Raw genomic sequence first — 12726 nt, 5'->3', positions numbered from 1 at the left:
GCAATTTGTAAGAGTACCTGCGGTCAGAGGTGGATTATGTCATGTCACAGAAATAAAACGCACAAAATACCGGAAAGGCGGATTTGCACTTTCAGAATAAAACTACTGGTAATTCTATTTTGTGGTCTTCTGCCACAGGTATCCAGTCTTTCAACAACGTATTATCCGTCATCCCTTACAATTGTATGCAACAGAGTTACTGCTTAATTTATTGAAACTGTAGTGGCTGTGTTATCAGTAGAAAAGTTATTAACCCATACCTCCCATTTTCATTTACCTTCTACCTGATCAAACTTGATTTTTTTTTACCTTTTTGCCTTTAATTGATACGACAGCTGAAGAGACACAGGAAATATGGGGAGTAGAGAGTGGGGGAAGACATGTAGGACCCCTGCGACGAGGACTGTAGCCTCTGTATGTGGGGTGCTTAGACTGCTAGGCCACCAGCGCCCCAGTATTATAGATTTTTAAGAAAGTTACATTTTTAAGATACATCTAATTAGTAATGTCATTTTGACTTAGTCAAAGCGACCCAACTTCAATTGATTGATAATACCAAAAGCTAGTAAAAGAAAAAATGTGTTTTTTGAAACATTTTAAAAATACTTTAACAGTGAGTTATCTGTTTTGCAAATGAACTCTTCAATTCAAACATGTGTTAACAGTATGGTCAATAAATTTAAGGGACTGAACAATTAACACGAAAATGTTACAAGATTCCATTACACACGGATAAGGAAAAATGTTGGCCTACCCTAAATGTACGCCTACAAATATGGCTGTATTTTAATTATTTTTTTAGGGGAGCTGAATTGAGACTAAAAAGGTACTTCTCATATAGATTGGTCTAACATTACTAAATACAATTGTAGTTTTAAGTATTTGTATGTTACACCTGCCGCGCCTCCCCGCTTTTACTTTGAAAATCTACCAGGAAGTGCCAGTGTAAAACGTGTTAGCTTCACATGGACCAGACTGACTCCCTTTGAAACGCAAAGTGCGCCGCGGTCCGTGTTGAGGCACAGCAAGTGCCTTGAGAGGACCAGAGGAGTGAGGCTGCAGCAGGACTTGCTTGTGTGTTTCAGTTTGTGAATCTAAAAACTGCTGCTCCTGGTGCGTGGGTCTGACCGCTGCGCACACCCAGGTTTGGGGTGTGACAAACACTTGCATGTGTGCGCGCTTGTTTGTCAGAATTGGGCTTTTTTTTCCCAGACTGAGTGGAGGCGCGGCTGACTTGACTTTAATGCATCTTCAGCACTCCTCCTGCTGATTATTGTTGGACGTTTCTCACTGCTTTCTGCGCAGACCAGATGTTTTGGACTCATCCACACTGCGGATGTCCTGTGATTTTTTTTGCGGATGTAGTGCTGGTGTGGGTCTGAAGTTGAAGTCCTCCTGAAGGTGTGAGCTCCAAATGCATTCACTCCTGAGCCGGGAGAAGAAAGAAGAAGAAGTCGGGTTTGGGATCGATCTGGGTCTGTCTCCGGGCTTTGTGCCCCACGCTGCCACCATGTTCAGCTGTGTGGGCTGCTTCTGGGTGCTCCTCTCCTCCGCTCTGGTAGCCGTCTGCAGCTTTAGCTTCATCTCTCCTGCCTGGATTGTTAAGGACCAGCTGAGGAACAGTCACCATCACCATCATCATCACAGCAACAACAAGGACTCCGTCAGCTTCGGACTGCTGTGGCACTGCTCGGAGTCTATGGACCACATGTACCACTGCTACACCTTCGGGGGTCTGGGCAAATTCGCAGAGATCCCCTCCAGCTCCTGGCAGGTAGAGCTTCACCACACACACACACACACACACACACACACACACACACACACACACACACACACACACACACACACACACACACACACACTTCACATGTGGAACATGAGGGGCATCAAGTGGGAAGGGCACATAGACTGTAAATAAAAGGGCAGGGCATTGGGAGCAGGGGAAGAGTGGGTTGCAGGGTATCAAGGTTTCAGGAAAGAAAATGAGATGATCTGAGCAAATCATCCAGCCTTTTGATCTATTTATTACTCTTAATCAAGAAAATTGTACCTGATCTGAGGAAATTGCTGCTGATTGGAGACATTTAATCAAGGGAGTTGATTATGCATCCATTTAAAGTTATTTTTTCTTTTGAATTATAACATTAAGTAGTACTTTAAATGACTTCTCTGTAGTCAATTTCACATTATCTGCTCACTCATTCACAGTTGTCCATTTTCTCTGCAGAAGTTCATGTAATATCAGATACTTTTTTAATATTCTTTTGGCAATTTTTTAAAGCCAGTGTTTTGAAAGCTACTTTAAAAGTACAGCTTTGCAGACAACTAGGAGTAAGTTGCACTACAGCACAACTACATGAGAGCGAAATAAATTGGTGAATGTATAGAGGAACATTCATTTAGCAAGCCATCAAACCAAGTTATATTGAAAACAAAGTAAACAAAACAGGTCACATGACAAAAATAGATGCAATCAATAAAGCACATTTTATGGGGACACCAACAACAGGAGGTTCAACTAAATAAAGAAAAGTATTTATGGCCCCATCTACTATCCACAATAAGTGTCAAAATCTTCTTTGACTATTCTGCAAATATGGCTTTAGGTTTAAAGCTCCTGTGAGAAGATTTTTAATGGTTATGTAAAAGACTGAAATCAACAGTGATGCCTCTAGTTGACTAAAAAAGCAAAGACGACCTATTGGAACATGACTGATAATTTCTGTATTGTACTTTATTGATGCCTCCAACTTCTTTGAAGGGGTAGTATCAGACGAGGTGACTGACAGCACTTAAACAAAAACACTTTCTATACTTTTTGTGCATCAAACTATCACACAGAGGGACTGATGGTATGTTTTGTCAGAAAACATGATTTATACTAGTACAGGACAAGATCAGCAAAGAGATAGAAGTACTACTTCTTCTTCAGGGGGCACCACGGGAGCTTTAATAACCAGCAAGCCGCGGCAAAATGTTCTCAAACTGCTGCTTAAATCTATTTTTTTACTTCTCCTCAGTACTGTAAAAAAAAATCTCTCCTCTCCGTCACTTACATCCTTCACATACTGCAAACTGAATGATACAACAGCATTCATTTCATACTGTGGATCTGAGGCATCTCCTGAGTCAGTTTTCACTAAATCACATTTAAGATGATCCAGTGCATTTCAGTCAGAAGAAATGATTCATTGATCTGGTTGGGTGTTATCGTACAGAGCAGCATCTGCAGCACAGCAGGACAGACACACATCAGAGCTGTGAGAGTGGCCCTGAGTTGGCAGGATGCTGACCGGTCAGGGCCACTCTCACACACATTTGTCAATTTCAACAGATATGAAAAAAGGATGTTTTTTTTTAATTTTTTGTTTATTTAACCTTTAGTTTACCAGGAATAGTAACAACAAACATACCAATGCTCCATTCTTCTGTTATAAGGAAGACAAGCCTACCTTTTCATACAAGGTACAGTGATGTGTGCGGAAACCTAAACCAGGATGTGCATGTTTAGTAGACTATACAAGTGAACTTTAAGCGTTACCCTCTTTAGCGGGCACCAGAACTACTTGTCTTTTGAACTAATTACTAATATTTTATTATTATAGGCCTGATTAATGGTCAATGTTGTAACACTATAATGCTCTACTACCAGGGCGTAGACAAGCACAGATGATAGATGGCATATCATAGACTAGATGGCACCCCTAAAATTAACCCAGTTTGCCAAAGTGCAGGTACATTTCTTGGACATAACTGACTTGATTACGCTAACTTCAAGGGTATACTTTGTGCAAGATAAGCAAACATCCTCATCCATGACCTAGTTGGACCAATATAGAACTTTCTCTAGGGTAGGGACATTGAAAAAGCTTGTAAAAGATGCTTGTATTACTGCTGAGGCTACTGGGTAATAGAGTTTGTAAGCTTGTTGGAGCAAAAACAATCAGCCTTGAGGAATGTAATCTGGGCCGCTTTTAATTCATGCAAGTTGTGGGATAATATCATTCCTTACTACGGGCCTTGCAACCTCCCAATAAAACTGTTTTAAGAACTGCTGCACCAGTATACCAGCCACCTCTGGAGTTATGATTAATGTATGAAGTTGAATTAGCATTTGAAAGGGAGATATTAATAAGTGGCTGCTTGTGTTGTGTGATTGTGGCGGAAGTATCTGCAAAGACGGTTTTCTTTTCTCAGAGACGCACAGGTGTCGACTTTGCAGAGGCTGATCGAAGCACAGAAAAGATTCTCTGTATGTTTACATCACCTCATTTATATTCAGACATAAACACTGCATGCTCTGCACTGACGTAAAGTGTGTTTATGGCTAATTCAGCAGGAATCAGTCCTCATTTGGTTAGCCAGTTGTCGGCGAGTCAATTAGCGGCAGCAGTTATGAGCTTCACTTGCAGTCAGTTAGTGAGAGTGAGGCTGATTGAACTGATGGAGCTACTTTGACCCCCCCCCCCTCACACACACACACACACACACACACACACACACACACACACACACACACACACACACACACATACACACACACACACACACAGCTACACGTGTTATTACTGCGGTGAACCCAAGCACAGCGACCTGCTCACACAGCCATTAATAAAGGTGAAGGGGCCATTAAGTTTTCATCAGAGCCACTTTATTACTCCACCACTCCTCACTCATGTGCATGTCGTTCTGCTGATGCCTTCAATTTCAAACCTGACAACAACCTGCACACAGAAACACAAACCTGTAGAGTACAAGTAGATATTTTCTCTTTCAATATTTATTCAAGTCCAAGATTTGTGTGTTTGTGGAAACCAAGATGCCCCAAATGAACTAACCATAAAAATACATACATGCTTAACATTATTAACATTGTACAGCGATGGACTATACCGCTAACACTGTATGTATGGGGTATGATACATATGTTTTTTTTGTGGCTTTGTACTAGAGATAGACCGATATGGTTTTTTCAGGGCCGATACCGATTATTAGTAGTCAAGGAGGCCGATAACCGATATTTGGAGCAGATATTCATTTGCAGTAAAAGGGGGAAAGCGTCAAAAATTTGAATAATACAAACTCCAACACTTAACTTCATTTAAATGCCTTTAAGCATTTGTTTATTAAACAGTTTTTCAGATTTGCAACATGTTAAAGTTTTTTTTTATCTTAGACAATAGACATCTTTGATTTAAAATTCTAACACAAAGTGCAGGGAGCTCCCAGGCTCAGCAGCATGTCTTATAAAGTTCAATGAGAATTTAAACAAATAGATAGCTCCCTAAAGTTTTCTTCAGTAAATTCAAGTTTTCCAAAATTTCAATATAACTGAAATGTTAATCTTTCACTTATCTTTGTTTTATGGGGGGATTTCAGTGTTTTTTAAGTGGGATTGTATGAGTTTTAAATAACTAGTAATTGTAGAGGCCACAACGGATGCTGCTCAGCTCGTCCCCTGTAATGAGAAACTGCAGGAGAAATGGAACACAAGCTAGGCTACGGTTTCTGCAGATGATGTCATTTTTGCCACGTGATTTAGTGAATTTTGAGCCAAAATAACCCAGTTTTAAATTGATCTGTTATCGGCCGGCCCGGCCGATAATCGGTCTATCCCTCCTTTGTACAGTAAACAAATTGTAATCTAAAAGTAAGCTGAGCACAAGCTAGTCTAGTGCTAGCAACAGCTCAGCCTGCTGCCTTGCTGATAATTTCATTGTCTACCAAAGAGTGTGGGAGAAACCATTTTTTTTTGCATAAAACTGATTCATTTTTTTACTGGGTTGTGTTGTCCTAACTTTCAGTTTTCAAAACAATTAAAGTGTTAAATTGTGTCATTTGAAAACAGTAATGGCGAACATTTTGCCACCTGCACCTGAAGTTACATTTTATGCTAGCAGTGCACTGTTCTTCTGTACAGCTCTACAGCAGATTTAATGACAGCCGTAAATTATTGTATTGATGTGTAAGCTTCTGTTTCTGAGAAGAGGAAACACGTCTTTAGTTTTGGAAGCTGATAAATGTGGGTTTTGAATCAGTAAATTGACTGGCAAACATGCAAAGATCCCGATACAGCATTTGATGCTTCTGTAAACACAGCATGTGCTTAGACATCAGTATTTTACCCTGTATTTGTGAAGAAGAAGACATCTATCACTGTACACTGAGCTGCTGGGTCTTCCTCAGAGTGGAAAAGTATCTTCTTGGCTCACTCTGAAAAGACAAACTGAGCCCTGCAGACACTGAGGAAACCTGAGGACGATGAGGACAGGGGAGGAGGAGGAGGAGGCTCCCTGTGAGGGTGGCCTACTTCTGCTGTGCTTTCTGGAGGTTTCTTCTATTGTCCGCTCATGTTGTAAAAAGGCTTCAGCTGGGCCGATGTTGCCATCCAGTGCTGCTGGCACTCTGCATCACAGTGCTGCGGTGCTGTCCCCAAGGCTGGAAGGGGCTGCTGCCTCTATTTAGACGCACACAGATGAACCTTTGTGAGACCACAGACGGCACAAGAATACGAATGGCACAGCAGCTCCCTAAAGTGAAGCCAGAACTTTCAGAGCTCCCTCTGGTGACTGGCTGTAGTATGAATTGTAATGCCTGCCATACTACATAACAACTGGAACACGCTTCAATGGGACATAAGAACATTGAAATTAGGGATGTACATTTCAAGTATTTTCCGTGATCGATTTTTGGAAATGTTGACAATCAATTATCAATTAATCAATAAAAAATATATATATATTATTCCTATGTGAAAAACAATGCCAAATATGTTTTTTCCACCTAATTAAATTTTCTACAGCAACAAAATGCATATAACTGACGGTATTGAATACAGTTACATGTTTAACAATGATTATCAACGATCAGGCTCATAAAAATATTCTCCGCGGACATAGTCTTATAATGTGAAGGCTCATAATACTAACAGAAACGTACTTCAGACTCACAGAGTCCAGTTTTCTGTCTACTTGTTCTTATTGAGAAAAATAAACGTGTATTCGGTCAGGTGTCAGCCGGGAGCGCAACCGGGTCATAATCAGTCAAGCTGCAGAAAAGCCCAGACAGCTCTGATGTTGCTGGTCTGCAAACATAGCGTATCAATTCCCACCAGTCTGTTCGATTTGTATCTAAAGGCTGGGAAATGTCCTGTTTAAAGTTCTCAACCTTTGTGTCGTTGTTGGCAGCAGTTGCGCACTGATCCTCTTTACAAAGCGGAGACCTGTCCCTCAGCCGCAGCCCCCAGCTGAGCGTGTCCGCTGTGCAGAACACGTTTAACAGATGATTCACATCGAAACATGCTTTAAACTTAAAACACCTCCCTGATAGATGAATGTAATATGAGACCACAAGTTGGCCGTTCCACGTAACGGAAAATTGAAAACAAAAATGCTTATTTCAAGTAATTTCTTAACAATCAATTAATCAATAATTGATTAATTGTTTAAATCCCTAATTGAAATACATGTAAAATATTTTCTCTCCATATTGGAAATGCGAAAATCAACCAGGCAGAGTGTGACGTAAAGGGGTGGAGTTTGAGCCTCTTAGCCAAGAGCTATGTGTTCCCGTCCGGGAGTCAAATCAGTCATGTCCTTATTTGGGCAAAAACTCGTAATCTTAATATCTTCTGAACCGTCACGTTAGAAAAAAATTCACCCCCCTGTACAGTTTGCCGATACAGCAATTAGCTACGTAGAGCCAATGCGTTTTCTGAACCAGGCTGTAAACATGTTTATTAATGCTGCAAAGATCGTCTTTTTTGAATTGGTGTCTATGTGGTTCCGGTGTTTCTGCAGCCAGCCTCAAGAGGATTCTCGATGAACTGCAGTTTATAACACTTCCGCATGGGCGTCATAGTTTGAGACCAGAGGTTGCCGCTTGGGCCCCACTGCAGACTACAGACTGGAAATATGTCATAATGCCGACGCCCACTCAGTCTGTAGTTCGGCTTCACTTTATTGCAATGGGAGGAGATGGAGGCACACCATCCAAAATTTAAATACATGTGTGAGACATAAAAGTGGTTAGGGTATGGGTGTATGATGCCGAGTTGATCACAAGAGGATGAAACACACTGAATTTCCAACTGTCTCCATCACCAAAAACATAACCTTATCTTTTTTTTGTTCTTGTTAGACAAATTACTGACAACATTTTTTCTGTTTGTCTGGTCTTGGGCACTATAAAGCCTTTAAACAATCCAAAACAGATAAGAAGCAGTACATAATTACATTTCATCCATTTACTTTGTGTTTTCCCTGGTATAGCAGACTTTAATTAAGACATAATTATCTAAACCTTTAGATACTTATGAGACACTCAGGTGTGATAATTACTTGGATGCTTTACATAATGCTTTTTACAAGTTAGAAAATGCTCTACACCTTGGTGCTCAACCTTAACCCTGTTTTATCCACGATTCAGAGAAGTGTTTTTCCCTTCAGCTCAATACATATTTAGCTTATTGCAGCAGTAAACTTCTACACAGTGGTTTTCCACATAAATAATTCTTTGTATTTCCTCTGCTTGCACTTGATGCCCTAGCGGAGCCGATGTAGAGCAGTAGTAGTCAGTGCATGTCAGTGTACATGGACACATAAGCGCACATGCCTGTGTGTTTAAAAGCCAATGGAAGTGTGAAAGCGTGCATGCAGTTGTGGATGTAGCCAGGTGGAATGTGTCAGTGAATGGTGCTGGGTAAAGTGTGCAGGAGGAGGAGGAGGAGGAGGAGGAGGGTGCCAGCCAGGAAATATTTTACCTGAACTTGTTAGCAGCTTCTGTGCATCCAGCTGCTTCACAGCACTAAACACTGGAGCTGGATTAGCTTTGCATGTGGAGTAACCAGCCAACAGCTCAGACTGAGAGTGTTTGTGTCTACAGGAGGTGGTGTGTCCAGCTGCTTTTCGGTGCTGTATGTTTTGTGCCGTGTATATTTGGCTGCCTCATGTATGTTGAGGTCTCCTTGTAACCTAAATGAGTGGTGGCCGAGCTCCAGAAGCTCTGATTGGAAAATGTCTGAGTTCATTTTTGTTTTTTTTGTCCCACTCTGGTGAGAATGGCAGAATGTCAAGCAGAGATTGTGGAGGAAAAAAAAGAATGTGATTGGCTCCCGATGTCCCCTGTTGTCTTTCCCACGTGCCAAGAAGATGAATTATAGACGTTACAGGAGATGTTTCACCATGCCTAATTGCCAGCAGCCTATGAAGAACACTTAGCGGTGCATAAACCCTGCTGGATGCTCCAAATGTCATTTCACCACTCAGTGAGCCAGAACTAGTTTTAAGTAGAGAGATAACTCATTTAATGAAAGTCACTTATGATTCTTTGTCTGGCTGCTGCTCAGCTTTTGTCTCTCCGTCATTAGAAAAGTCTCTCTGTGAAAACGTCATCAGGAAAAATGGACTTACTTGTCTGTTTGTGTGTACAAACATTATTCTATATCTAAAACATTTAAGATAACTGCATATAAAATGATTTGAAAGCTCTTTAAATGTCAGGGTTTATTTACATTTCACAATTAACTGCTGTAACTGCAGGAATATTATAGAGGTTGTACAGTAAAACCAGTGTAGCATTATCTGCAGTGAGTCAAATAAAACTGCACTGACTGGAGTGGAGTTCTTATGCATCGACATAAAGTAAAGACATAGAACACAAGTTAAACGTCAAGGTAACTTGGTAGAAAAAAAGTATACTCTAGTATAACAATTATGAGAACCTTTTGAAGAATGTTTTAAAGTATAAAGTAGATCTCCGCTGTCATCCTCACATACAAGACTTCCCTTTGACAAAGTTGAAATCACGGCTCACAGAATCACGTGAGCATCAAAAACTCAGTGACAGTAGGGGAGAACAGGGTTTGTTGTCACACGGGTTGGTTGGCACACTCGTTATATCTCGCCACCAGAAGGCACTGTCTCTCAAATTGGGGTATGGACATTTCTAGAATTAGGATCAGAGCTCACCTACATAGTCTTCTCTGGAGTCTTCTCTTGTGTTTTTCATGTCGAATCGTAAATATTCAGCTCCTCAGTATTTTTCTTCTAGGCTTTTAAGCGATGGGTTTATAACAAAACAAGTGTTACCCTTACAAAGTGTGAGGGGAAAGCTATACTTTAGATTTTTATTTGCTAGCTAAGTAGTTGTTAGATGGTTGTTAGCCTTGATCCTAGCAAAAAAATCCAGTTGGGGTTGGTCGTCACATTCTCTTTGGGGTTGTTTGTCACATGTAACAACCAACCCCTATGTTGGCAAAATCATGCATAGTGAAATGAGTTGAGTTGAGTGCACAGACCCTATATTTGCCATCACTGTAACTCAGACAGTGACTGCATGTAGCCTAGTTGAGTCGGCCATTATTTTTAGGCCTATTTGTTTTGTTCTTTATGTTGTTATATAGGCTGGCCTAAAGATGTGTTTCCTGTTCATGTTCCTTGCTCATTTTATGTTAAAATGCATTAAGTTATGTAGGCCTATCACTTGTCAGTTCAAGTAAACTTTCAAATTTAGTTCTGCCTTCTTGCCTTTTTCAAAAGATATTTCCCATTAAAATACCATTGTGACAACCAACCCCATAGTGTGTGACAACCATCCCCGTGATGGGGTTGGTTGTCGCAATGAGAGGGATACACATTTCAAGCCAACACCTTAAGCTTCAGTTTAATGTAGGAATGACTATTGAAAGATGTTTTGATGATGAGCAATCATCAAAACAGTAAAAAGTGTGACAACCAATCCCGTTCTCCCCTACTCCTCATCAGAGATGTAATAGAAACTTCGGAGGTGAGCTGTTGTGGAAAAGTCATGTGACCACAGCTGAGGGAGTGATTACAGTGAAGTTAAATATGTTGCTTTAACCTGGTGTGACATGTGGCCCCTGGCCCCTGAAAAGAACGTGACGGCATGCACTCAGTGGTCAGCAGGTTAGGATTCACTTGGTCAGACGTTGCATAATAACAGCACGATCAATCTCTGATAAACAGAGTGCCAGCAGGTCCAACAATACACACATATTCCCAAGGGAGTTGATGTATTCGCTGCCTCCTCCTGACAAATAAACTGGATCAACAGACTTGCAGAGGGCTGTGAAATGTGAGCAGAAAGTCCTTGATGCAGACTGGAGTCTCTCCTCAGATTTACTGTAGCAGTAAAGCTTCTCTCTGCCTCTTATAGCCTCTCTGCTGTGATGCTAATGTGGAGCCTCTGTGGTGAAAGCCATTTGTGTGGAAGTGTGTCTGCCTGTTATAAATGATGTCTAATGCACATGTTGTATCCCCCCCCCAGTTTTCATAAGAGACGAAAGGCGTAATAGTCTGGCTGCTTTTTTTCCTGTCGACCTCATTCTGCTTGCAGTGTCATGTACAGAAGCACGTTCTGCACACACACAAGTATGATTAGACAATGCTGATTATAAGATGTACATGCACACACTGATAACACTATTAAAAAGGAGCAGAGTGGTGCGCGCAAACTCGCACTCAAAAAAATTCTCCCGCCCATCAGAGTGCGATCTAAAGAGACATTGATGTGATGTGCTGTGGCTCTTCATGCCGGAGCTGATGCAGTAATTAGAGGTTCAGGGAGAGATGCTGAGGGACACTAATGGAGGAGAGAAAAAGTAGACATAATGAGTTATTTCAAATAATGAATTGGGGTGATGAAACAACATCGAAAGTTTTTTTTTTGTCAATTTATGTCCATAATGATGATAATCTTTGGACATTTTTATGGTTAGATCACACTACAGAAATAGCCACGACATCCACTTTGTGTAGGTTTTTAATGGTGCTTGAAGTACACACATACTTTCCACTGCTAATCCTTGTTTGAGCTGTAGATGAAGAAAGTAGAACTTCTATCATCCTTATTCATTCTCAGCAATAAACTGAACGTTGTGTCCTTTCATCTGATATCATAATAAAAACTCCTCCAGTAATGTTGCTTCTTTAAACTCCAGCCCATTTCCCGCTCAGCTCCGTGGTGACCTTTAGCTCAGCCTCCTGTTGTTGTGTACTTTCCTGTGAACAGAGAGTAAAGAGCAAAGTGAACATACAGCACAGACGAGAGGAGGGAGATTGAGGAAGGTCAAGAGTCGGCGTTTAGTACCTCTCTCCTGCCGATCAGTTTGTCAGGTGGCTGGTTTAGAGCGGTGCTAACACAACGTCTTTCTGTTGGTGCTTTATGAGACAAACACATCCTTGGACCCCCCGCTCAGCCTCATATAAATTAGAGCTTTTTTGTGTTCACCTTGACTTATATCAGGAGCATAAACAGAGTCAGAGTAACTACAGTGTGGAGCAGGAAGGCTGCAGAGAGAAAGAGATAGATGTTTGGTCCTTTGACAGCAAGTCTTGCATGAAATGTGGTGTGCTGACTGATTATCATACAGCGCATGTTTACTTCAAGGCCATCGTCTGACTGCTGCCAAATTAATGGTAGAAAGAGTGTATACAGAGGAGCGATTTAAAGTGATGGATTTGAAGATTCTTGTTTTTAACCATCAAAAACTGCTATTTGTTGTGCCTTTCTCCTTGTTCTGACTAAAGAACCTCTTGTACTTTTTCTTTTATGTAACGTCATTTGACTACAATATCTGTCTACTGCAAATGTGTTCGAGGTGTGTATAGTGATGGGATGTTTTTGCTTCATTTACGAGCTGTTTCTAAACTCTGCGTGATGTCTCTTGAAGGCACTTAAAGGATCGTACTAGTGGCTCTCCAT

General features: G+C 41.0%; 1 protein-coding gene across 1 annotated transcript in view; it reads left to right on the top strand.

Moving 5' to 3' along the window:
- The first annotated feature begins 978 nt into the window (after window positions 1-978).
- LOC117813115 (transmembrane protein 211) overlaps window positions 979-12726 on the top strand; it is a 163805-nt gene continuing 152057 nt past the window's right edge. Inside the window, exon 1 of the mRNA XM_034684210.1 lies at window positions 979-1774. Coding sequence (XP_034540101.1) covers window positions 1415-1774 — 360 coding nt within the window. The 5' untranslated portion in view covers window positions 979-1414. The remainder of the gene's footprint in view (window positions 1775-12726) is intronic.

Source organism: Notolabrus celidotus, chromosome 5, assembly GCF_009762535.1.
Source record: "Notolabrus celidotus isolate fNotCel1 chromosome 5, fNotCel1.pri, whole genome shotgun sequence".
NCBI lineage: Eukaryota > Metazoa > Chordata > Actinopteri > Labriformes > Labridae > Notolabrus > Notolabrus celidotus.
Note: the sequence above shows the minus strand (reverse complement) of the source record. Positions and strands in the feature narration are given on the sequence as shown.